This window comes from Magnolia sinica, chromosome 3 (assembly GCF_029962835.1).
Source record: "Magnolia sinica isolate HGM2019 chromosome 3, MsV1, whole genome shotgun sequence".
NCBI lineage: Eukaryota > Viridiplantae > Streptophyta > Magnoliopsida > Magnoliales > Magnoliaceae > Magnolia > Magnolia sinica.
This window is the reverse complement of record NC_080575.1, coordinates 116757963-116785012: the sequence shown is the minus strand read 5'-3', so window position 1 is coordinate 116785012 and position 27050 is coordinate 116757963. Positions and strand designations below refer to the sequence as shown.

The 27050-nt window shown below is 37.9% G+C and overlaps 1 protein-coding gene across 1 annotated transcript; it reads right to left on the bottom strand.

Moving 5' to 3' along the window:
* Positions 1 to 333: 333 nt before the first annotated feature.
* LOC131240896 (probable serine/threonine-protein kinase At1g54610) lies at positions 334 to 25447 on the bottom strand. The gene is made up of 8 exons (XM_058239418.1): positions 24733 to 25447; positions 19429 to 19713; positions 18816 to 19133; positions 18222 to 18449; positions 9507 to 9607; positions 8457 to 8565; positions 1628 to 2077; positions 334 to 1128 (listed from the first exon to the last, which is right to left on the bottom strand). The coding sequence occupies exons 1-8, from the start codon at positions 25162 to 25164 to the stop codon at positions 892 to 894; spliced, it is 2160 nt and encodes a 719-aa protein (XP_058095401.1). The 5' UTR covers positions 25165 to 25447; the 3' UTR covers positions 334 to 891.
* Between the last annotated feature and the right edge of the window lie 1603 nt (positions 25448 to 27050).

The following is a 27050-nucleotide window of genomic DNA, read 5'->3' as shown; positions in this document are numbered from 1 at the left end:
AATGGCGATGAATTTTGCCAGCATTCACTCAATACTGATTCAGACCCATTCATCTTAGATGATCCCACCAGGGATGGACCACATGGGAAAAGCACCATTGATAAGATATCCTTACTATTCCAAGAAGGGGTTTGAAATAATGAATGTTTCTAAGAGTCCTTTGATAGCTGGTGAAAAATGAAAATATCTGATCAGTGGACCTTTTGCCAAATAGCCCATCCGGAGTTGGACCTACTAGACGAATGATTCAGAATCACAAGGCCACTGAAACTAGTGAACCACATCATTTACACAAACTTTCTGATACTTTTTGATGCAGATAACAATGGAAAATGCAAGTAACAATAAACTCCCCCACTTGAGGGGCCCTTCATATCCAGCTTCATCTCTAGTTCTAGCTTCTGCATACTGTTGCAAGCGACAGCAATTGCATATACAAATACATGGACACCCGATAAAGCAACCTTGTATCGGGAGTATCTTCCGTAAAAGAAAAAGAAGAAGAAAACAAAACAAAAAAAAAAAAAAGAGTCAGGCGCACTACGTAACTACACTGCATACTATATTCCTCGACTATCTGATGAGCCCCACATAGAGGGCTGAGATTTCAACGGATGGTAATGACAGAGTCCAAGAGCAAATTGAAGCAAAGTGAGACCCCAGGATGTAATTAATGAATAAGAGGACACCTTTCTCACCATTGATTCATCCATTCATTTCTACCCTCCATAAAGGCTTCTTGGTGAGAACAGACATGAGAAGACCTCGACTTTACATAATGGGGGGCCTCTTTAGCCTTTCTAATTCACAAGAGCTGGGTACCGCTCCATAGTTTCTGTGATCTTTCTTCAGATGGGAGATAATCCCGTCTGTCTTCTTAATCCCATCGCCTTACACAGCTTCCTGTCCAGAGGCAACAATTGGAACACTGCTAGAATGATAAGGCTTGGACGGAATCTGGTTCCCTTCAGCCTGAAGTCTCCTGATTCTTGCCTTGTCGAGCCGTGCTCGCCGTACAACTTCTTGGATCTGGCGATCATGGTCCTTGAGCATCTGATCAACATTACCCGTCGGACGTAGCAATGGTCCCGAGTAGTGGATCTTTTTCCCCTTTGAGCCATAACCCAGCTGCATAAAAGTTACCAAGTCATCCATTCTGGAGATTAAAGAAAAAATAAATGGAGAAATAAGCAAGTCACAGAACAAGTTCCGCTGCATCCCTTTTCATCAAGATTAACTGCACAAGGCACAAGAACTTGTGATGTGGCAATGAAGTGTCGGGAGCAACAACACAATGTTTAGATTATATGGGAAATGGAGCATTGTCAGACACCAACAGCAACACTTCTTGCGATTGTCATCCAATCAAAGATCAGATTCTCAGAGTGATGTGTACTAGGTTCCAGTTGATCCCACCATCTATTCTTATCACCACTCGATCTTGACTTGTGAATAAAGCTTACCAATAGTTCAGTTTCACGATCAGTTTCTCTGACTAATGTAATGTAGGCATTTGTTTCCACAGGCTTCTATCAATTATGGAAAAAAAAAAAAAAAAACAAGTTTCAATTTTCACAGAGTTCAACAAGAAGATGAACGGCTGAGAAAAAAGGTGTGAAGTACTCACCAAAATAGGGTCCTTACTGCTCATTTTTCCATCTTCTTTTGGGCAAGATATCCGATCATGCATTCTGGTCGATTCAGAGGCCTCAGTGCCAGATTCAGCAAACCTTCCGTTCGTGGATTCTGAGTTAGAAGAACCACTTTTCTCCCTGCGATCATCGGATAATATCTTCCTCCTAGCTGCTACCAAATCAGACAAGGCTGACAAATCAGCCTCAGCCGAAACATTTGAAGCATCATCCTCATTCTTTCGGGCCTTTGCCCATGCACCCCGGTGAACTAATGGCCCTGAATGTGAAGCTCTATAACGTACATGCCCCTGAGAATCTTCACTTGCTTCTTCTAAGGCCCGAGCTTGTCTCGGTGGGTCAATTGGGAAGCCAGAAGCAGCTTCCTCCAGATTGGGATTAAATTTCTCACTACGGCTCTTGGAATTGGATTGGCCTTGTCTTTTCTGTAATAAGATTATAAGAATGTAAAATGCATAATAAAGGGAAAATTTTTGAAAAAAAAAAAACTGAGAAACTAGAATGGGGGGATGTGACGACTTTTTCAAACAGATCAGAGTACATGAATATGAATACCCACACACTTCACGACACCTACTAAATTATGTTGAACTTAAATTGCTTATTTACAGCACAAGATCATCATCATCCTACTGTTATGTAATATACTATACACTTCTAGAAAGGGAGGAGGAGAAAAAAGAAAAGTAAAGAAAAACAATTTAAGTATATTAAGAACAGTTCCTACAAATTCCAAATCTTGCCTATAACCTAAAGATTCATAAAAACTCTAGAGCCCTCAACCCTCGGATTTTGAAATTCAGATTCAAAATACCCAAACTGCAAGTCATGAGATATCCTGCTCCCAAACCCTTGACTCTTTCTGTTATCATCTGTTGTTCTTTCCATGGTATCAGCGAGGCTATTGCCTATTAGTGGAAAGGATATTGGTCATTTTGCCTATTGAATAGATGTTTCAAGATGATGATTGGACCTTATAACCTTCATAGAGACGTTAGCAATGTCCCCAAAGCTTTTCAATGACGTGTGGCATGGCCAATCATTGATCCAGACAGTTCATTCAATCAAACCACAGTGAGCAAGCCATGGTGCAAAAAAGCATGCCACTAGATGATCCCAACCATCTGATCAATAGCATGAAAAATGGACAGTCAAGATCAAGTGGATCACCTAGAAACATCGATTAGATAGGCCCCAACAATCAACATGGATTGCTTATAATTCCAAAGGAGCACTACAGCTTGTTGGTTCTGAGCATCCATTCCATGGCTCGTAAGAAAAGGATGTTCGTAACAGAATGGCCACTTTCGAAGGGTTAAGATCATATGATCAGCACATTTTTAGAACCCTGGCTTACCCCTAGTGGTACGAATAAGTGGACATCTAGATTGATGGCTGGCCATCCCACATGTCAATAAAAAGCTTTCGGGACATTGCTTATATCCCCATGAAGGCAGGGGTGTTCACATTTCCCATATACAGCTTTTCTACGCCCACATGCATTTACAAGGCAGCTCGTGTACATACCAACAGATGTGCCACGACAGCACATAGATACAAGATTGAATCCATCAATCAGGGGGTCCCACTATCTAGATGCTCTGACCCAAGAATCAAGTTGATCCACTAATCAGGTGGGCTGAAAGAATACAAACCTCTCCCATGACTCTTCAAAAAGAAACAAAAAAAAAAACCCTCTCCCATATATATTCATCACCATCATCATCATCATCATCTAAGCCTTATACCAACTAATCGGGGTCGGCTAAATGAATGCTTTTCCAACATTCCACTCTATCAAGGGCCATAACTTCAGTTAGGTCATCAAGCCTTTTCTTACCACATCCACCCATGTCCTTTTGAGTATCTTCCCCTAGAGCCTTCAACTTGTACAAACTCACTCCTAAACGGCACGGGCCTTAGTCTCCGTTGCACACATTGTTGTCATGTTCGATCGCATATGCCTTTTTTTTTAGAAGGATCACATATGCGATCTGGGATAGAATGCAATGGCATACTTTTTTCTGCAATAGATAAGCAATCACATATGCAAGTATGCGATGGTATTCTTTGCAAGTTGTGCTTCTTCTTTTTTTTTGGTAAATTGTAACTTGTACTTATAAATTAAGTTATAACTTGTAACTTATTGAGTTCTTCAAGTTATCAAGTTATCATTTATCAATAATATTTCTATGTTCAAAATTTTTAATAATTAATTCTCTCTTAATTTAACATGTTTGTTTTGTTAAATTTTATGTAAATATAACAGGAGTGATTAAATATAACTTATTTTATAGATGGTCTAATAGTCTCAAGCACTCATACTACAATGAAATAGGTTTTTTTTTTTAAAAAAAAAAAACAATCCGATCACTATTAGTAATTAGGCATAGTTTTTCCTAATTTTTTAGAATTTTTTTTTCCTTTTTGAACATACTTTTAATTTTTTTCAAAAAAAAAAAACAAAACAAAATGTGACCACATATGTGATTATGCGATGGCATATGCAAACAACATATGCCAATCGCATACGATGGCATATGCGATTTGACAACATTGTTTGCACATGAACAAACCATCTAAGGCTACTTTTCCTCATCTCGTTACCTATTGGGGCTACCCTATATTCCCTCGGATATCCTAGGTTTAGAATCAACTGAGGACCTAGGGTAGCAAACAAATTAGAGACCCAAACTTAAGACACATTTGTTTTCGTGAGAAGTAAAACTAGAGATCCAAACTTAGGATCCCTTGTATTGTTGTTAATATGGAATCTGACCCTATTTAAACTATACATTAAATTAGAAACTCAAGTCAGGACCCTAGAATTTTATGGAATTTAGCTCACAACGTTCTATTGGATAGCAAAAATTGCCTTACTTCAGAAAATTGTATATATTTAATTACAACTCCGATCGAGGAAATTCAAAAGCCCAATCGTAGCTTGATAAGTCTACTTTCAAGGAAAATTTAGTGGAAAATGGAAGTTCCATGGTTTATAGTACCGATTTTAGGTTATTGTAGAATTAGTCAAAAATCATCCATTTTTTGACAACGTTCAGTCTGAATTTTATGAATTTTTGTAGAACTCAAAATCATGCGAAATTTTGTAGGATGTTAGTAGACTTGTAGTTGCCACCTCCAAAAAATTAAAAAAAATTTGAGACCAAGCTAGGGTCTAGAAGTATCGAAAACATCAATGGGAAGAACATCTTCAGAACCTGAAGTTTCTACACTATCTCAACTCAGTTCCTTTTAAATCTTCGTGTAAACCCTCTTCAATCCACCTAATCTTCTTCGTAACTTAGCGCTCATTCAGCGCATTTAGATTTCCTTTTATTAATCGTAAGTCACAGTGCTCCATTTCAAACGCTTGGACTGATGCCACTGGAAGCGGAACGTTTGTGAGTAGAGTAGTGATACCTAAAATCAGTACCATAAAACTATGAATTTCCATTTTCCACTTTTTTTTTCTTGAAACTAGACTTATCAAGCTACAATTGGGCTTTTGAATCGCCTCGATGAGAGTTTTAATTAAATAGATATGATTTTCTGAAGTCAAGCCATTTCTGTTGTCCATTGTTTGTCCAACAAAACGTGGTGAGCTAAATTCCTTAAAATTCTTATAGAGTCTTGTTTTGAGTTTCTAATCTAATTTATGGTATAAATAGGGTCAGATTCCATATTAACAAATATGCAAGGGATCCTAAGTTTGGATCTCTAGTTTTACTCCTCATGGAAGCAAGGGGTCCTAAGTTTAGGTCTCTAATTTGATCACTACCCTATTGGCGCTACTCTATATTCCCTCGAATGCATTCATTTCTAATTATGACCTTCCTTGTCTTGTCACTCATCCATCTCAACATCCTCATTTCAGCTATACTCTTTCTATGGACATGTTCCTTGACTACCTAACATTTTGTCCCCCAAGGCATGGCCGGTATTATAGCCATCCCATAAAATTTACCTTTCAATTTAAGACTTTAAGTGGTATGTGGCCATCACATAACACTCTAGAGGCACCTTGATTTCTTCCACCCTACTTAAATTCTATGGGCAACATCCTTCCCAATCTATCCACTTTATAAATAAAAATAAAAATAAAAAGTAGTAATTTTGAGAAACTTCTAGTGAGCAACCTCCACTAATTCCTCATTCCCACTCCTATTGTTACTAAAATTGTGCTCCATATACTTAGTTTTAGTCTTAACTAATTTTATATCTTTTAAATTCTAAAGCACCTCTCCATATATCTAGATATGTTTATGCCCTCCCTCGTCTTGTCATTCAAAACAATATCATATACAAACAACACACACTGTGGGATCTCTTCCTGTAAATGCTTCATTCACTCGTCCATAACCCATGCAAAAAGGTACGGGCTCAATGCCAACCCCTTGTGCAAGGCTACAATAATTGATAATCACTTGTCTCTCCACTAGTGGTCCTTACATTTGCTATAGCTCTCTCATATATATCCTTAATCATGTTAATATATTATCTTGAAACTCCTCTCTCCCAACACCCACCAAATTAGCTCTCTAGGGACACTATCATAAGCTTTCTCTAAGTCAATAAAGAGCATGTGGAGACCCTCCCTCCTCTCCCTATGTTTGTCCATCAATTGTCTAAGTATGAAAATAACTTCAATGGTAGACTCCCTGGCATAAACCAAACTGATTTTTTGATACATCCGTTTCATGTCTTAGTCTTTACTTAATCACTCGTACCCAAAGTTTCACAGTATGGCTCATGAGTTTAGTCCCACAATAGTTAGTGCAACTCGGTGTCTCTTTAATTCTTATAAATACGCACCATAGTACTTTTCCTCCATTTGTCTAGCATTTTCTTTGATCTTATAATCTTCTTGGACAACTTTTCCAACCAAAATAACCTAGTATCTCCCAAATACTTCTAAACCTTTATTTATTGGTATACCATCTAGTCCAAGGGCCTTTTTTCATTTTCATCTTTCTCAAAGCTTCTTTTAGTTCAAATATCCTAATGGTATGAAATATCTATGGACTGACATTATTTGAGTTTGTGGTTCCATATCTCCATGCTCTCAGAGTGATTGTCATTTAACACGTTCTGAAAATAGCTTCTCCACCTTTCATTAATCTTATTGTGCTTGACTAGTACCCTCTGGTCATTGTTCTTAATGCATCTAACACAATCTAGGTCCCTACACTCCTTCTCTCTCATTTTTGCAAGTTTGAAGACACCTTTCTCACTCTCTCTTGTCCCCAATTGTATTGTAAAATCATCATAAGCTTTAAGTTTAGCATGACCTACTTTCTTAACAATATTTTTGGCGTGTCTATATTGTTCAAGATTTTCATTGTTTCTAACACCTTACCAGACTTTGAAACATGAACATTTCTCATTAATAGCTCAACATCTCATTCCACAAAACGTTTACTTCTTCCTTGTCATTCCACTTACATTGTTCTCTGCTTTTAAATTCCACCACCAAGTTTTCTAACACCTATTAATTCCATTCCCTTCCATCTCTTAATGTAAATATCCATAATCATTAACCTATGTTGCGCAGTAAACCAGGTATCACCTTGCAATCCTTACATTTTGAAGGTTGCATATTTGACTTGTATATTATACATTTTTTAAAGTTATTAAATGTTTCTCTCTTCTCTAAGTATGTGATTGCTAAAGATAGATTGCATACCATTTAAGTCTCCTCCTACAAATACCCTCTCTCCGTTCAGAATTTCTTGTATTAGTCCATCCATATCCTCCCATAATTCTCTTAACTCTATCCTCTAACCCTATCCCACAGCGCATATGCACTAATAACATCGGTTATCTCCTCTCCTAACACAAATTCTATTAACAAAATCCTATCAATTATTCTCTTAACATCTACAACTTTATCCTCTAAATCTTTATTTACCACTTTTTTTTAGAGATTTATTTACCACTATCCCTACCCCATTTCTATGATTGTCCTTTCCTCCATGGAAAATCTTACATCCAATAATTCCTTGAGTTTTGGCCCCTTTCCACTTGGACTCCTGCACACAAGCTATGTTAACTCTCCTTTGTTTCATCATATCCAGTAATTCCATACTCTTACTAGTCAAATGTTCCTATATTCCATGAGGCAAGACAATCCTATTCTCCTGGACTAGCTTCTTTACCCTCATGTGTCTAGAATGGCATGGGAACCCTTGCCTACTTCTCACAGCAACTGGGCACTGTTATGGCGCATCGCTGTCAGAGAAGTCCCTAGCCAACCCTTGCCTATTTCTCATTGCACCCTCAGCATGAGTTTGGAATGTCCGTTGTTCAGATTCATGTTCGGGGTTTTGACATAAGTTTGACACTGGCTGCCAGCCTAACACAAACCTCCTTTATCCTAGCTCAGGACTGGCAATGAGAGCTTAAAACTTCCACAGGTGCAATATAACAGACTACTACATAGGTTTATTACAATCAAGCACTATCTAATACTCTATTACATAGGTTGATTACAATCAACGAGCTTTTCCCATGTATACTACCATATGTATATATTTACAGTATGTATAAATCGTCAGTCTGATCTTTTCCTTCTTTTAGAAAGTGATTTGAAGCCTGCAAACACATGATTCTACATCTGCATCTTAACAATTACATGAAATGAAAGCCAGTGCAGAAGCTGGAAGCCAAAGATCCTAAACAACATGGACAAATGCATCAATTGCCTCAATGATCCTTTCTAAAAACACAACAACAAACCTGAAAATCATAGGGAAAAAGGAAGATAAAAGAGAAGCTCTGGTCGTAAATCAATTGGAATATTACCTCTATTGACAAGGCTAACTCAGCATTGGCATCAGGTGCCGGAATTGCTCTAGATTCTCTTGGTCCTTTCCTCTCTTGGTCAACCCTCTGCACTTTGCCACCATTTTGCCTGTCATTATCGACAATTTGAAGCATACCATCAGGATAGCTGTGGTAAGGTGCTAACCGAGCTCATCACAGCTCTAAGCAAATAGAAATCATTTAAAATTAGTTTTGTCTACAAAATGATGCATGCTAAGATCTTCTCATTGTATAATGATGACTACACAACCAATCTAACATAAATCTAAACACTGAACCACAATCCAACTGATTGATGTACTATGTGTGGACTTCTAATGCCAGACTTAAATTAATAGATGGCGTTGGCATACAATTTAGAAGTCATGGCGATTATTTCAGTAGAGAGTGATGGAGTGGGGAAGGGACAGAGGGAATGCCACGCTTAAGGATGACAAGAAATACCTATCACCTATGAGATCCCAAATGAAAACCTTGGGTGGGGAGTGATAAGTGGGGGAAGGAACAGAGGGAGAGGCGTAGTTAGTGATGACAACGAACACCTATGGGATCCCACTGGAAGCACAAAAACCCTCTAATCATCATTAATTAAAGAGAGCAAAATAAGAGGGATAAGGTTAGTGTAAGAAATAATATTGAAGTCAAACAGATATACAGGCCAGAAGGTGCCAAAAAAGACCGGAGGAGAGAGTGGGGGGAAAGAGTCCCATTGGAACCACAAAAACCTCTAATCATCATTAACAATAGAGAGACGAGAAAATACGAGGGAAGAACACACATATATGAAAATCGAAAAGGTATATGGGCCAGCAGGTAGCAAAAAGGAAAAATTGATAATAATATTAAAATGGCTTTATGCATCTGTGCAAATTTCTGTCTGGTGTATATGCCTTTAAGATAATTTCACAGGCACAGTACAAAAATCTACACAATAGTGTTTTGATATTAGAAATCTAGGCATCATATTTTTCACATTCTCAATTGCCATAATAATGTGAATGGGTAAATTAGTGGACTGATGGTATGCACCTTCTAGCTTCCTCATCCCGTACTTTTGCATCAAATTCTTTGCTTGGAGGATATTTGGGCAAGCTTGAAGGATCACAAGGAAGTGGTCTTGTTGTAAAGAACTGAAAGAATCAAACAAATTAGACAATCAATTTTGTCCCATATATGGATCACAAAAGCTGCTCTATGATGGAAAGGCAAAATGGTTCAGTAATATCATCAATAAAACAAAACAGCTAAAAAGCAAAATAGGAAAGCCCCTGTCATGAATGAAATATATAGTAATATGTTAAAGGCACTAACGTCCAACATTTAAAAAAAAAATTAAATGTCTTTGGACTGGCCAATATGGCCGCATGGCATCCATATCAGCCGCAGCCAAAACAGGTTTCCTAAAGAATCCGTGGTGATATTGGCCAGTATCAACCATCACATCCCAGGCATATCGGCTGCGGGGTGATGCACTTAAAAGGGTTTTATCTGTTTTTTTACCACCTTTCCCCTCTTTTTTCCTATTTTTCTTGTTCCAAGGATAGGGGAGCCAAGAAAACCATTTTTACTAGATCTAAGCCCATTTTGGAGATCAAAACACAAAATTTGATCATAATTAAATAAACTAAATCAAAGTGGGGCCATTTTAGGGAAAATTGGAAAAAGGAGCAAACCATCACTTCTTCGTTCTTCTTCTTCTTCTTCTTCTTCTTCTTCTTCTTCTTTTTGTTGTTGTTTGAACGATGATTTTTCTTATTGTTGTTGTTGTTGTATTTCAATGTAAGTGGCCCTAACTCACTAAATCATGTTTGATTTGTGTTGGATTAGGGCCTATTTTGTTTGTTTTCCCAACTTTTGTGATTTTTGAGTTTTGACCAATTCATATTTGTGCATATTAAACAGACATATGGTGATTTTTAACACACAATTAAATAGCATATATTATACATTTCACGACTGCTGCTGCCATGCACATCATGATATAAAGAAATTGCATATACAGTTGTGAAACATGGGGTGAAATACAAGATCTAACAGAATGAAGAAAGTGAAAGTTGTGAGATATTGCCACTGCCATGTATATCATGATAGTTACTAGTAGCATCCTATTCCCAAGGGTCGTCTTTGGTATTGATTTGGAAAAACGGAAGAAGAAAAAAAAAAAAGATGGCATGTAATGATCAAATAAAATTGTGAAACTCCCCTCTTAACAGCGTGAACCTCCATCCATAGCATCCCTTGTAAAGGTGGAAGTCATGTCTTTAGAGCTGAAGCTTTGGCCTTGAGCAGTGCTTTAAATATCGACAATATCGGCCAATATATCCCAGGATATATCTTGTATCTCACCTTTGCGATACGAAACGGATAGGTAGTGCCGATATATCCCACCTAATCGATTTGGTGAACATTTTCAATTTCGGATCCTTTTTTTTTGTTGTAAATCACATTAAATCAGTGTCAAATGATTACAAATCTATAATTCTTCATGTTTTCCATGAAAAATCATGGATTTGGAACTTTGATTTCGAGATTTAAGGAGATGGACCAAGTTGCAGAAAATTGGGAAAAATCGAAATTTCTCAACTTCTCGCAAATCAGTTGCAATCTTTGTATCCAAACACAAAATCAAACATGTATGTAACTTGATCTAATGATTCTTCTTTTCCTTTTGAATGTATTGCTTGTGTTTCCATGCATGTCTTCTTATGTTTACAAATTATATGAATAGACTTTGAATATACTTGCATCAGTTCAGTTGTACAACGCATATATTAGGACCCCATGAAAAGGAAACCCCTAATGTGGACTTTTTTTTTGTAATGTTCTGATTTCTAAGTGCGTATTGATATCAACAATCCCTGAAGTTTCATTGAAAATTTCCACCAATTTCCCAATGTTTCCATGTTTCCCAACAACAGCGATACATTATGCGATACAACCGATATATCCCATGCGATAACCAATATGTATCCGTATCCCAAGGGTGCGATACATTACGCGATAACAATATTTAAAACATTGGCCTTGAGATAATAGTTTTGCCTCTTAGCTTCTAAGCTCTTGGGTCCAATAATTACTGAAGGGGATTTTTTTTTATATGATCTCTAGGGCCCTGAAGGGTGATGATGAACCGTGGAAGCTATATGTATATCGTGTTTTCGTGTCAGACCTAAAACACACTAAGAACAAATGATAAATGAGAACAATCAAACTGACAGATCTTAGATCCAACTTGGTATCATCACCATAGTTTGATTCAGCAAGCAAAACCAGGTATGTTTAGTTCGATCACCTCTGCATACAAGAATGTCTACAGGTTACGCGTTACTATATATGTAGTAGCTTGATTTGATAAGTAGGAATTAAATAAAGTGGGTCTAAACATGTTACGAGAGATCTTAACTACTGATTTAAAAGTAAAATAATCATAAATACTAAACTATAGATCCTCAAAATTAAAGTAAACAAATAGATGAAAATTTGATCAACTATACACCATTGAAAAGGATCTTGTCCATCTCACTAGATTCTCCTTTCAGTTCCCTCAATCAAAAAATGGCCAAAATTCTTGATTTCTAAAACCGATGACATATGTGATCATATGATATTTAAAGATTAAAAGAAATAGATGTTTCCAACTGCTATGGCGCTATGGTTTTAACTCCTTGGGATTCTAACATTTACCATTTAAGGTATTATTGCAATTCTAACCATGATTGGTTAAGATGGTAATATCACTAACATATATGCCGATTGATTTAAAACATGCTATTATAACATTTATTGCTTAAGATGATAGTACCATTCTACCCACTAGGTTTTAAGATATTATCACTGTTCTAGGGTTTACTGTTTCCACTGATTTTAAGAAAATCTAAATTTATAATGTATTAAATTGAAATATAATGACAATGAGAAATTTTACAATGTGTACTAGTAACGCTCTTTCCAGTGCTATTTAGTTTGCATGGGATTTCCTTAATACAGTAACTAATAACTGTACAATTTTTAAGAGAACTATGAATCTATGCATGCATGAATCTACTTTTATGGATCTTACAGTGTGTATTCCAAGGTTTTTTTCGGCACTACCTATTTACTTTCAGGGACCTGGTGATTCTTAATACAATTGTGTGCAAAATTTTAAAGAAAAACTATATCCAAATGCATGAGATTAAGCTATCAAAGTAAATTAAGTGAACTAATATGCATGGATTTGAAAGAACAATAAACTATTTTGCATGAATCTATGAAAACAACTAAATTTACTGTGTGAGGACGGCCATCCTCACTAAGCCTTTTAAGTTTGGCCAACAATGCTCACCTACCAAAGAGATTGAGAATTGGAGAAGTCTCAAAAGCAAATCTCATACCTTCTCCTTCCTCTCCAATTCCCCGGGGATTTGAGATATGTTGAAGAAGACTAGACTTTCATATAGGCTCTAAAGAGGGTTTTGGACTTGATTTCCGATGTGAGATTATTCCAAAGTCAATTAGTAACTGTATAGGATGTGTTTCTAGAACACTTTGAAGAATTTTACCGCACTTGACTAGGGCAACGGTGACAAGGCCACTGCCTGCCTGGTACTTTGACCTGTTCAACCAGTTTTATTTCATGTTTATGATGTCTGAACAGAATGGCAACGACAAAGTAGCCAACACAGTGAAATGTCATTCACCTCCACAACCTACTAAACAGCAACCTAGTGGGTCCCACCCTGCTCATCTGAACATGGCCAGGGCAGCGGTGACAAAATCATCTTTTCTATGGTTTCCATCATACATACCAGATAGAGCCCTGAGATCTCCTTTGCCATCAAACATAGAAGTCCGACATAGGGTGACAATGTTACTATCACCCTAACTCCATGGCCCCAAATTTTGATGTTCATACCATGATCTATATAATAATTAAATATGACCAGGTTGATGGTTACAATGCCACCATGAGTATGGAATACTTGATGCAAGCATGATCAAAGGTCACGGGTACAATGAACGTGGGCCACCACTATAGGTCTCATATGAAGTTTTTTTTTTTTTTTTAGATTCAACAACAATTTATTAAGAAAAACTCGCCAGCCGCGAGAAAAGAATACAAAGAAAGAACACACAAAAACCAAAACCAGGAACAACAACCAAAAAAGCCTAAATATTCACAGCCCAGTCCAATAGGAGGCCTTTAACTTTACTAATGACCTCACTAAAACCTTCCTGCTTGTTGCAAAAACACCGCCCGTTCCTGGCACCCCAAATGACCCAAAACACCGCCAAAATTAGCAATCTCTGAGAGGCTCTACCCACCCCTCCAACTCCTCCTCCATGCCAGGCCCAAAGTAGCATATCGACCGATTGTGGCATAACCCAGTCCATCTTATATAAACCCAAGAAATGATCCCACACTCTGGCGGTAAATGGGTAATGAATGATGAGGTGATCAATTGTCTCCTCGTTCTTCATGCACATCAAACATATGCTGGGAAGAACGAGAGCTCCTCTACAAATTATTGACCATTAAAATCCTCTTCCTACCAACGAGCCATGTAAACACCACCACGCAAGGCGGAGCCCCATAGAACCAATGATGGAAAGGAGATACAGATGATTGTGGCCTGTCTCGAAAATGATGCCACAAAGATTTAACGATAAACTTCCCAGATCTACCCCAGGATATGTAGTCCTACATCCAAATCGTTGGCTTTATGTATTTGAGATGATCCAGCAATCCTGCAACATCACCAATCTCCTCCTCTGACATGCTCCTCCGACACCACCCCCGTCCCATTTGCCCAGAAGAACCGTATTGATAATTGTCATCGGCTTACACACCTCTTCCCACTTAAGGAGATGAAATTTCCTTTCTCGAGTCTTTGCGCAACACAGTTGCAAGACATTTGAACATAGATATGAAGTATAGTGGCATGTTGGAAAAAGCCACCTTAAGCAGAGTCAATCGGCCCCCCCAAAGAAAGATAGCAGCATTGCCAAGAGGCCAAATTCCTCTCAATGACTCTATTCCACAAGTGCTTGACCCGCTTACTGATACAAGGGGGCAATCCAAGTTATGTAGATGGAAATTCTCCAATTCTGCAACCAAAAATAGAAGCAAAGCAAGATAACTCCTCCCTACCCACGTGCACACCGAACATCTCAGACTTGGCCACATTAATCTTCAACCTCGAGGCTGCTTCAAAGCTTCACCTTTATCTAACTTTTCTTTCCTTATCTGTTAGTTGTTAGATAGACTATGATTTCAAATTAGAGATTAAATAGAATTTTGTGTAGAATTGTGTGAGTATCCCTTCTCGTAAGGCTATAAATACATGCATCTAAGATATCTTACAATAGTTAATGAGTTGATTCCATCCTCTATAGCATTGAGGTGTTCCTCAGTTTCTCTCGGCCTATGTGCTGAAGGGACTCGAATAGATCCCGCTCGAGTCACTCACAGATCATCATGTTCATGATCTCTTCAATTTTTGTTGCTAGAGGCACTCATAGGGTGTTCAAAGATCGATTATCATGCCAATTCCATTTGACACATCTATCTCTTTCTAGCTGTCCATTTGTCGACAACGACCAAAATGGGCTGCATCAAGTCGTATCAAAGAATGAAGGGTGAATTGGGAAAAATAAAAAGCAGCAGCCAGAATAACGGTTATCTGTTAGGGAGTGTCACGGGGGGTTTTGTTAAATGGAGGGGTTTGTTAGAACCAGATTATAAAAGGGGCATGTGGTCCCGAAAACACGATGGGAGGGGTATTTGGTCCTTATCCCATTTCAGAAATATCCACCTCCACTCCCTCTCAAATGGGATTTTTTTTATTCTGTCCACAGTTTGTCGTAGAAAACACTCCACGAGATCCAAGGACTGTATTTTGTTAGTCACACAGATTGTTAGTTAGTAGCAGAGGCCATTGAAACGTCGTGAAGCATCCAGGTTTAGATGGGTCTCGCAAGCTGGTCAGTTGAAGATCAGGACCATCCAAATGTGCTGATCAATAATCTGACGAAACCAACCTTCCAGATTAATGATCCAGACCAACCAGCCATCCACAGCTGGATTGTGGGGTCCACATGTCCATCAGGTTTACTATTTAATTAGTCGTTAGAGTTACACTTAGTCATGACTCATGACACATTGAGCAAATTCCCATTTACTATTTCCGTCACTTATTTCATGGACCGCATTTTGGGCATTAAAGGATATACAAATGACATCTAATTGGTCCCAATTGAAAGCCAATTCAGTTAGCTTTCAACTGAGCCAAAGATTATGCAATCCCGATATCATTTGTGTCAATTGTGACCAATTTACAGAAAGAAAGCATGGTTGTGACAAGATTCAAGGATATTTTAATCATTTTATTGAAATAAATGATTGGGATTAGAAGTAATAAATGGATAAGATTAATTTAGGGTTTCTTTTGCTTTGAGAAAATGTATAAACGTGTAAATATTATACTTTTTTTAAAGGATGAAATGTGAATTTTATTAAAATAGGATGTAAATACTCTTTTATGAATGGAATGGTTAAAAAAGGCTTATTTCAAGGTCTTAACATGCATTGCTCATATCCTAGCATTGGCTGCTGAGTTTTATCCTACCCTGTGCTGCTTTATCTATGTGGGCTCCATTTATCAGTTTTCTGGTGTGGTTCTCTGGTTTGATCCTCCTAGAAGGTACGTATCCTTTTTTTTTAAAGGCACGTGTATCCAATTCCGAACTTGTTCTTTCAGATTTGGCATGCTGATTAAGCTACCACTTTCAACATGGTCATTTAAGTTGCTTAAGTGAACCCATGTGTAGAAGGTAATACAAAGATGAAACTTACAGATGCTCTTTCATCACTGTTAATCTGACAATGTAATTGTGCATAGGTCTGGGGATCTGTCAAGACAAAAACTCGATATTTATAGTAGGTCACTGACTTTCTTTTTCTTTTTTTCTTCTTCCCTTTTTTTTGTTTGCGAATCTTTTTTTTTTAAATCATTTTGTGCTTGAAAAAGGAAGGAAAACAAGGAAGCATTACCAGATCACTCATGCAAGAATAGTAAGCCATGTGCACATTTCCACGCTCCCAACAACTACATACAATAGCAATCTTCAATCTGCATGGTCTCTAAGTCACAGTGTTTAAAAAACAAACCAGACAATCTGGCCAGACCAGGTTCAACCAGAACCAGAGCTCTTTCAAGTTCAGTTCAACCAAGACAATTCAAGGTCAAAAGACTTTCCATAGTGGCTTGAAACAGTATGAATTGGCAGGACCAGTGTCAATAAATACTGGCAGTCGACCCAGTTTGGAGCATGGTTGTTATGAAATAATTTTATATTTATTATGATGTCATGGTTCAAACCAGCTCAGCCAGCAGTTGAATGGGTATGTAACGAACCAAGAACTTCTCTAGTTCAGCATCCGGTTCAGTTTTAAAACATTGATGTGTAACCAAACTACGACGTCTCTCTTTCATAAATGCGACTAAAAATGCCATAATTACATCAATTGCTTGCTTTCACCCTTGAACAAGGTTTACCTCCATTTTTCCAATTTATACATCATGATGCCTCTTGGACATTATGGTTTGGTCATGTAACACATGATAACTCAATATCAGATCAATAAAAGCTCCAATTTTAGTTAGAGAACCTTCTTACAGAAAATCATTTTGAAGTACAGCTCCCAAATACTAAATAAAATAGCAATCTTCAATCTGCATGTTGGTCTCTATGTTTCAGTGTTTAAGAAACAAACCAGACAGTCTGGCCTGACCAGGTTCAACCGGAGCCAAAACTCTTTCCAGTTCAGTTCGATCCAAACCATTCAAGGTCAAAAGACTGTCCATACTCCATAGTGACTTGAACCAGTATGAACCAACAGTCTGGCCAATGGCAGTAAATACTGGCGGTCTGCCAGTTTGGATCATGGTCTTTATAAAATATTTATATTTATTTTTTTGTGTATATTTTATATTTATATTATATTATACTATATATTTTATATTTATTATGATGTCATGGTTGAAACCAGCTCAGCCAGCAGTTGAATGGGTATGAACCGAACCAAGAACTTTCTCTACTTCAGCATCCGGTTCAGTTTTAAAACATTGTTGTGTAACCAAACTACGACACCTCTGTTTCATATATGCAACTCAAAAATGTCATAATTACATCAATTGCTGCACCCATAAACAAGATTTACCTCCATTTTTCCCATTTACACATCATGATGCCTCCCGACATCATGGATAGGTAATGTAATACATAATAACTCAACCTAAATTCAACAAAAGCTCCAATTTTAGTTAGAAAAGCTTCTTAGAGAAAATCATTTTTAAGGACAGTACAAAGATAGGATAATAGATAGGTGTGTAGAAATAACTGCCTCAGATTTTACACATGTTTTCATAGACGACATATTAACTACAAGTAGATGAATGGGATGAAAATAAACAAAAAGTTTTTAAGAAGGGATCTTTTTTTAAGTTTTAAAAATAAACTCTGAGGTTTTTATCCAAAGGTGGATCTTGTGAGCAGAAATTTTTAAATAGATCTGAGGTTTGATACAAATACGAACTATAGAAATATCATATGTGCTACCCAAAGACCTTCAGTGAAGTTGTGGATGGATGTCAAGAAGCAACCATTAAATCTGTGCGTTCAGCACATAATTTTTCATAATTTCTATGAAAACTTCCTCTGACAGTTTAGCTGATAGGGCACAAATAAATCAAAACAGCATACCTCACTCTTTAGGGCAGAAGCTGCAGTCCCACGATCTGCCGGGTCAATGGAAAGAAGAATTTCCATAAGCTCTAAAGCTGGCGCAGGGAAGACTTTGAATGTTTCCGCAACACATCGTCTATAAGGCTGTTGTGGTTTGAAAATGGTTGCATGTGGCAATTTTGATTTTCTCCAATAATCCTCAGCTGGTGAGCCACAAAGCTTGAAAATTTTATGCAATTGTTCCACCTGTCATCATCCATTACAAATAGGAAAGAAAGAAAAAAGAAACTTCAAAAGCAAATAAAGAAATAGATAATACAATCTCACACAGCAGAAACTCTGCATATATTTAAGCCCAAAACTGAACTAGATTCAGTTTTTGAAACCATTCCGTCTTCCATCATATTTGACAACATGTTGCCAAAGATAGTATTCTAATAAACAATGGCACATTTAGGATTTAAAGTCCATAGTTGTGTAACCATAAAGTAGCAAAGTTATCTCTGCAGGAAAGAAACCTGCAGGACAGCATCACTCTGCCATGAAAAACACCCTAGAAACACATCAACTTTAGAAGCTTTGAGAACAATAAAAAGATGTAAATCAAGGTACCTCTGTTCTTCCAGGCATGATAGGCTTGCCTGCATACAATTCTGCAAGTATGCAACCAGTACTCCACAAATCCACTGCAACCCCATAGTCAGTGGCCCCAAGCAGAAGCTCTGGTGGTCTATACCATAAAGTAACTACACGGCTTGTCAATGGGTGCCTTCGATCAGGATCAAAAAAACTTGCCAAGCCAAAATCTGCTATCTTCAAGATGCCGCTATTGTCAATTAGAAGATTCGAACCCTTAATGTCTCGATGTAGAATATTGCGACTATGACAATGATCAAGTCCACGCAGCAATTGTTGCATGTAACACTTAACCTGTCAAGACCAATTTTATACTGTTACTGTTATTATAGGGTTAATGATCCAAATATATGCCAGCACTACGATGCCTAGTGACATAAAGCTATTAATGTATCCTTCTCACATGTGGTTGACACTTGGAACTAAATCAAAAGGGCCGTATCCAGGATACCGAAAACACCAAAAGCCAAATGGAGAAAAGCAAATAGATAAACAATTGAGAACAAAGAAAATATAGATGACCAACGCTAACAGTGAACATCTCTCAGTACAAACTTTAGGAGGGGGGTAGAGAGAGAGAGAGAGGTACCTGTGGCTCTGTGAACTTCAGACCAGGGCAAGAAGCAAGCCCAGCAAGATCATGCTCCATGTACTCAAAAACAAGGTACAAGCTGCAAGACATCCGTGATGTTACCAAGCCTTCCAATTTTACTATATTCGGATGATCAAGTCTACGGAGAATGTGAATTTCTCTCGCCATAAAACGAACACTTTCAGGCTCCAGGTTATCAAACCGTACTTTCTTCAAAGCAACAATTTTTCCATTATCAAGATCACGAGCCCTATAAACGTTACTGTATGTTCCTTGGCCAATCTGCAAAAATAAGATTCCATCACAAGACAAAAAACTACCAAGAGTTTCATTAATTTATTTATTTTTTTAAAGACTACCAAGAGTTATTAAAAGGTTTATTCAAGGCAAATATTCTTTTAAATAGGATAGAATAAACAACATCCCAAGACCATACTGGCAACAGGTATAAATTTCATCTGCCAAAGCAAGAAGCTGAGAACCAGAATTGTACAAGATTCATTCATATGCAGTGAGAACTCTGATCTTTTGAAACTTCTCTCACCATCATCATCATCATCTAATCTTTATTTCCCAACTAATTGGGGTGGGCTACATGAATCCTTTTCTGCCATTTCGGATTCATGTCGGAAGTCATGGCATTAGTTTGACACCAGCTGCCAACCTGATGCGGCCCTCTTTTATCCAGGCAATGAGGGCAACACTCCCACAAGCGCAATGTAATAGACTATAACATAAGTTGAATACAATCAGGCACTATCCAATAGTCTATTACATAGATGGATTACAATCAATGAGTTATATTTTGAACTTCTCTAAAGATGATAATATAAGCCAAAACCACTCGAACAAGAACCATAAAAGAATGAAACAAAGGTTCCGCCATTTCGGATTCATGTCGGAAGTTATGGCATTAGTTTGACACCAGCTGCCAACTTGATGCAGCCCCTCCTTTATCCAGGCAATGAGGGCAACACTCCCACAAGCGCAATGTAATATACTATAACATAAGTTGAATACAATCAGGCACTATCCAATAGTCTATTACATAGATGGATTACAATCAACGAGTTATATTTTGAAACTTCTCTAAAGATGATAATATAAGCCAAAACCACTCGAGCAAGAACCATAAAAGAATGAAACAAAAGAACATGTATAAAGAAATAACAACTGTTGATCTGGATTATGAAAATTCAACTAGCCTAAGTAGACACCAGTGTTTCAAATAGCGCCCGTAGCGTAGTGGAAGCGTACGCTACGTAGCGTAGCGTGGCTGTACCGCTACGTAGCGTCCCAAATAGAGTAAATCCCTTGTAGCGTACGCTACAGGGGTCGTAGCGTCCATAGCGTAAGCTACAATGTATTTTTTTACTATTTTATTTTATTATTATTTTTTTCACGTTTTCGTTGTTTCTAATGTTGAGGAATACGACACTTGTATTGTACTTGATACTTTTAACCTATGAGATTTTTATTTCTTTTCATAATTGTTATTTGTGTTTTCAATTAGACATTATTAATTAAAGTGGTTTGCTTAGAAAGTTGTTGATATGATAATTATTTGATTTGGCTTATATATGTGGATTGGCTTTTGATAAATGAAACTAATAACTTTTTCGAACATGCTTATAATTGATAAAATGAATCATCTTTTAGGCATTTTTATATTTTTTTCCTTTTTTTTCACTATTTATTATATTTGTCCTATTTTTAAATTAAAAAATAGAAGTATCGTGTAGCTTACGCTACACACTACGTATTTACGCTACACGCTATAGAGGGCTGAGCGTTACGCATCACGCTACCGCTATTTAAAACACTGGCAGACAATAACAAATGAGATGAGTATAGTCAACACGAAGTACATACTTTTTTAATTATTAAAACGAAGTTTAAAATAAAATAATAAATAAATAAATCCATACTTGTTCAACTGCAACAAATGGACTTTCTCCCTATGGATCAACTGCCGCAAGTCAACAAGCGAGTTGACTTTGCAACCAACTACTAGCTATTAGCAAACATTTAGTAACAAATGCAGTAAATCAGGGATTGAGTCCTTTGCTCAATTGGATGGTGCTCTACATCACAACCATGAGATTGTGGATTTGACCATTATACCAACGAAGAAGAAAATTCTATAAACCACTAAATTAATGGACACAGTCTTGACTAGGGGGAATCTGAAGTCAACACACAGGTTCCTGTCTCCTTATTTTGTGTTCTACTCTCAGATTGGACAGGTGGCAAAAACTTGCACGATCTGGACCATTCATTGGATGGCTTCAAACAAAGTGACGGTGTACCAGCCAAAAATTGCACAATTGGACAATCCTATCCGTCCAACTGATAGATCATTTCAACCCACCCATTTTCAATGTTCTTTTCTACCATCCATTTGCAGATTACCACTCAGGTTAGATGGTTATGATCATTCAATAGGTTAGAAGTTTTTACGATGGCTGACCACTATAGGACCCACTTGATGAACACTCATGATCATGGACCATTGTCCATCTTTTCCAATTTCTACTGGAGCTCAAAATATTATAAGATAAACTAGATTACTTGGAGCTCTATGATGCAAACCCGAAAGGGAAAGCAAATAAATCAGTAAGAAAAGAAAGAAATTGCATGAAAAGACCCAACAATCCTCTAGCCAAATGCTAGAGGACACGAATGCAAGACTGTGAGCAAGCTCAACAGTCATCTAGTCTTGAACTAGAGATCACTTTCCCCCCTCCCCTTCAACAACTACCGTAGAGAATAAGAAATTTCATAAAGAGAATATTAATTAGCTCGTCTTATTCCATAGGCCATAGGTCCTATTTATAATCAACCTTACAATCTGTAATAAAGGATATAGAATCTGCAAAAATAGGAAAGCACCTAAGTAAAAAAGCATTCTTATTTAAAAAATATATAAAATAAGAAGAGATTTAGATAAGAAAATATTTAAATTTATTCCCTGCCTAAAATAAAGATATGAAAGAAATAGCAAATTTCCTAATCTAGAGATTTGAAAGAAATGGGAAGTGATGATGGTGGGAAGTGGTGATGGGCTAAAAAAAGAAAGGTGGTCCTTTTCTTGTACACATATGCGGAGTGTCGCAAGAGATGCAAGCCTTTTCTTCAAATCTTGATCAACCAGCATGTGTGGCCATTTGTTTATATCAATTCCACCCGACTTCAAAAACAAGTCGCCCTCGAGTTTAAATTGGTAGTCATAATATCTTGCGAAGATCCTCATTTGTAGCGCGTTTCTTCGACTTCTATAGTAATTGGTGGTGGGGACCTACATGCCTAATGGGTAGCTGGTGCATGATATGGTGTTGAAACACGAACCATCTTTTCTTTTGCTTCGTGTTGGTCCTCTACATTCTAGACGTTGATTGTGGCCCCTTCATCACAGTCCGCTTTCGATTTGCATACCTTAATTGATGTTGAGATGGTACTATTGTGTTGACCTCCATGGCGATTGCCACTATGATTGTAGCACTATCCATCTCTCTGACCATAAGATCGTTCATGTATGTTAAACCTTCAATTCTCCTCAATTGGATCATCCATCAGCTGATCTTTGGGTTTTACTTGAATTTCCTCCAATCTGACCATTGATCCATAACCAATCCAAAGGAGGATTCCTTTTGGGTTGCCACACTATCTATAACCACGTCATTCCTCGGAATGCCAGATAAAACATATTGAAGCCCATAAAGCTTTTCCTGTTCAATCAAGGGCTCAAACCAAGCTCTCACGAACTCCTTGAGTTCCTTGAATTCATGTACAATATCTTCCTTGAATGCTTTAAGCTCCTTCTTTACCTCCTGCAAGTTCTCCTTCCGCATCTTTTGAATATTTGTAGGCGTCACTGACATTTCCGTGCGATACGATGCTTTTGGATAACTGACATGTGGGGAGAGGTGTTAAAAGGAATCACCATAAGGCACATATGAAAATGGGTATGACTCAAGATGATATGAACGGCGATCTTGATCATTGAAGTAACTCGGATAAGAATAACACGATGGACATAGAAAGGCATTGGAGTCTAAATAAGAATAATTGTACGATACATGAGAACATCTTCCTATCCATGACATCTTTTTTCAAGTTTCCCAAGAGCATAACTTGCTCTTATACAAATTTGAGGCAAACCCAAATGGGAAAGCAAATAAATCAATAAGAAAAGAAAGAGATTGCGGGAAAAGACCCAACAATCCTCTACAGCTACCGTACAGAATAAGAAATTTCATAAATAAAATATTAATCAACTTTTCTTATTCCATAGGCCATAGGTCCTATTTACAATCAACCTTACAATCTATAATAAAGGATATAGAATTTGCAAAAATAAGAAAGCACCTAAATAACAAAGCATTCTAATTAAGAAAAATGCCTGAAATAAGAAGATACTTAGATAAGAAAATATTTAAAATTATTCCCTACCTAAAATAAAGATATGAAAGAAATAGCAGATTTCCTAATCCAGAGATTTGAAAGAAATGGCAAGTGGTGATGGGCTAAAAAAAGGAAGGTGGTCCTTTTCTTGTACACATGTGCGGAGTGTCACATGAGATGCGGGCCTTTTCTTCAAATCTTGATTAATCAACATGTGTGGCCATTTGGTTACATCACTCTGAGATCGGGAAAAAAAAAAAAAAAACACATTTCTTTATAACAGATAGCAACATGATCATGTGACTAATCTAATGGTTGGGGTCATCCAAAATGGTAATGCTAGATAACCAATCGCTAAGAAAATTCATTTTAACACTACCAGATACATATATACCTCTACTCATTCCAAATAAATTATTTAGGCCCTGTTTAGTAGAGGCCTAAAATGAGTTTATCTCAATCGAGTTAACAGTAATTATGTAATGGACATCTTGGCCTCTAATACATAATCACTGTTAATATTAACTCAATACATATTAGAAATCAAGATCTCTGATACATAGTTACTGTCAACTAAAATGAGATCAACTCATTTTCAGGCGTCTACAAATAGGGCCTTATAAATCATACTAAATAAAATAAAAAAAACTTTCAAACACTTTTTCCAACTACAATACAAGTAGATTTCTTCCTGCATTATGACCTTTTAATTCAAATTATTGCATTTCCCCAACTACAAAGAAAGAAAAAATCATTTATGTTAAAGTAAAGATCTTGATCCATCTAACTCTAAAATTCAAAGAAACACTGAAGTAGGCCATTCAACAAAGAGCCTGATTGACTATGGAATCATGATTTTAAACAAAAACAAAATGAGAAGAGAAAGGAGAACCATACTTTGTCAAGTTTCTCAAAAGAATCCGCACGGCGCGGGATCCACCCAATAATTGCTTCTCCGGCCACCGCTGCAAGCCAAGGGGGCCAACCCGCCGCGACCTGTTCCCCTTCCATAACCTTCGGAATGCTTGCAACTCCCAGACGATGATGGTACCGAATAAACGCCTGCTTTTCCCTTATCCTCTCCGGATTCTCTCCGTCCACTCGATCCAAACCGTTCCCTTGCTTCTCAAAAACCGTTACCCTTCCATTTCGACTATCCGCCCGCTCTGTCCTCTCTTTTCCACCACGAACGGTTTCTTCTCTCCTCAAATAAGAAGAAGAAGAAGACGCCGGTGCCCGTTCAGTCGACGGCAATTTACTCGGCACTCGCTCCCTCGGACTCTCCCGACTGTCCTCGATCGCAGAAGGCTTGCAACAAATGCAGCCCATGGTTTGATTCTAGGCGAAAACTACTGTTTATTTACAGAAGAATGCCACTGAGAACTTCTTTCTTAGACCGAAAATCTCCGGCCGATCCACTTTCTGAAAAATCGTCTACTTCTACATCCATCAAAAATCAAGAACTGGATTTCTTCGAATTTTTACAGAAAATGTCTTGCAGGTTGCTCATATGACAAAACCCTAGCGGCTCTCCTAGGGTTATCTTCTAGGGTTAGGGCACAGAGACAGAGAGAGAGAGAGAGTTCTCTCTCTCTTCATGGGATCATGGAGTCTTCTTTTCTTTCTTTTTTGTTTTTTCTCTTACAACGGGTATTTATACGAAGGATGCTTCAGAGGGGAGAGATGCCATGTGATATTTTCACGAACTCTATTTTATTTTATTCTTTTTCATTTTATGCTAACGAAAAGGCGCGACTGCACTCGACTATTGCTCACGTGGCACACGTGCGGAAGATCCAAGCTGCTCGTTAGGCTTCACCACCGGTACATTCCCGCCCAAAATCAGGACGATCACGTCCTGTGGTCACCCATGCATGTGGCATATACGTTGGCTGTGGATGGTTTAATTATTTTATACTACTAGTTCTGCACAACTGCAGCCTGCCATTAGAAAAGGACTGCTATTTTATATGCTCTGGTTTTCAGTTAGTAGATGGGGGCCCGTCGTTCAGTGATTTATACCGTTGATCGTATCCGCACCATCACTGATGCCCGTTATCCGGATCACATCCATTGAGGCCGTTGATCTTATCCTCACCATCATGAATGTCCATCATCAGGATCAAATCCATTTAAGCTTTTAACTTTTCGGGTGGAACGGGGATTGATTTGGGCTTTGTTTTCATGTGGAAGGTTTCTGGTGCAGGGAAAGCACCGTCCCATCTTATATAAGTGGTTTGGATCACTGAGCGTGGACCATCTTTTGTAGTAGCCAAAGCATTGCTTGCTCTCTCTCCCAGGCCGTCGATATTATCAGATTGGACCATTTTCTCTGCAAGGGCATTTTCTGTGGAAGTGGTGACTCGACGCAGTGGGATTTGATTGGCATGTGTGGCTGTTAGAGATGGGGCCCACACAGAATGTTTGAAAGTTGCTTGGTATTGGACCAGATCCATGGCACAACCAAATCCGGCCGCATCTGATCGGAAGTTATCTTGGTGAGTGGATCACCGGGCAACATGCATGTGCAGAGACAGATTAACTGCGACTACCTACCAAAAAAAAGTTCCTGTCTCTCAAACTGAGGCCTGCTGTAATGTTTGTGAGAAATCCACATCATTCATCTCTCTTGTCAGCTTTGTGCGGGCCTGTGCGGATCAGATCACCGACCAATCCCGGGATTTAACTTCCAATCCCTTCCAATACCATCCAATCCCTTCCAATCCGATTGGCCAAACGGGCCCTAAATGGTATGGAATTGCATCATACGGAATAACATCATTATCCCACTTGATAATGATTAATTGCATGTCTAAATATACCGTAATATTCTAACCATCTAATCTTACGTCCCCTATCGAATTCTTCTGCTGGAGAAGAAAAAAAAACACTACTACAGTAAAATCTCAGTTAAAGGACAATGATATTTTCATCCGTGGACTAAATTTATAATTGATGTCAGCCACTTGTATATAGTTATATAGCTGATATGTTACCTATAAAAGGTGTATATGAATGGACGACCGGGATAAAATGCACATATGGAATTAAATGCAATTCCATCCCATGTAATCTCAATCGCTCTATCCCCTACAAATTCTGAATGGAATTCATGCAATTCCATCCCAAGCAAGGACACGAGGCAAATTCGAAGCTCACGAGACCCCCAAAGGTAGGGAGGGTAGGAAGTAATATGCCTACTGTTGAAACAGTGA

What these genes read in the sequence shown, in the direction of transcription:
- LOC131240896 (XM_058239418.1), bottom strand. Translation starts at nt 25,164, where the DNA reads ATGGGCTGCATTTGTTGCAAGCCTTCTGCGATCGAGGACAGTCGGGAG. An exon ending in TGAAGTTCACAGAGCCACAG is followed by an intron (nt 19,134 to 19,428) that starts GTACCTCTCTCT and finishes TGGTCTTGACAG; the next exon opens with GTTAAGTGTTACATGCAACA. An exon ending in CTTCTGCCCTAAAGAGTGAG is followed by an intron (nt 9,608 to 18,221) that starts GTATGCTGTTTT and finishes TGATTCTTTCAG; the next exon opens with TTCTTTACAACAAGACCACT.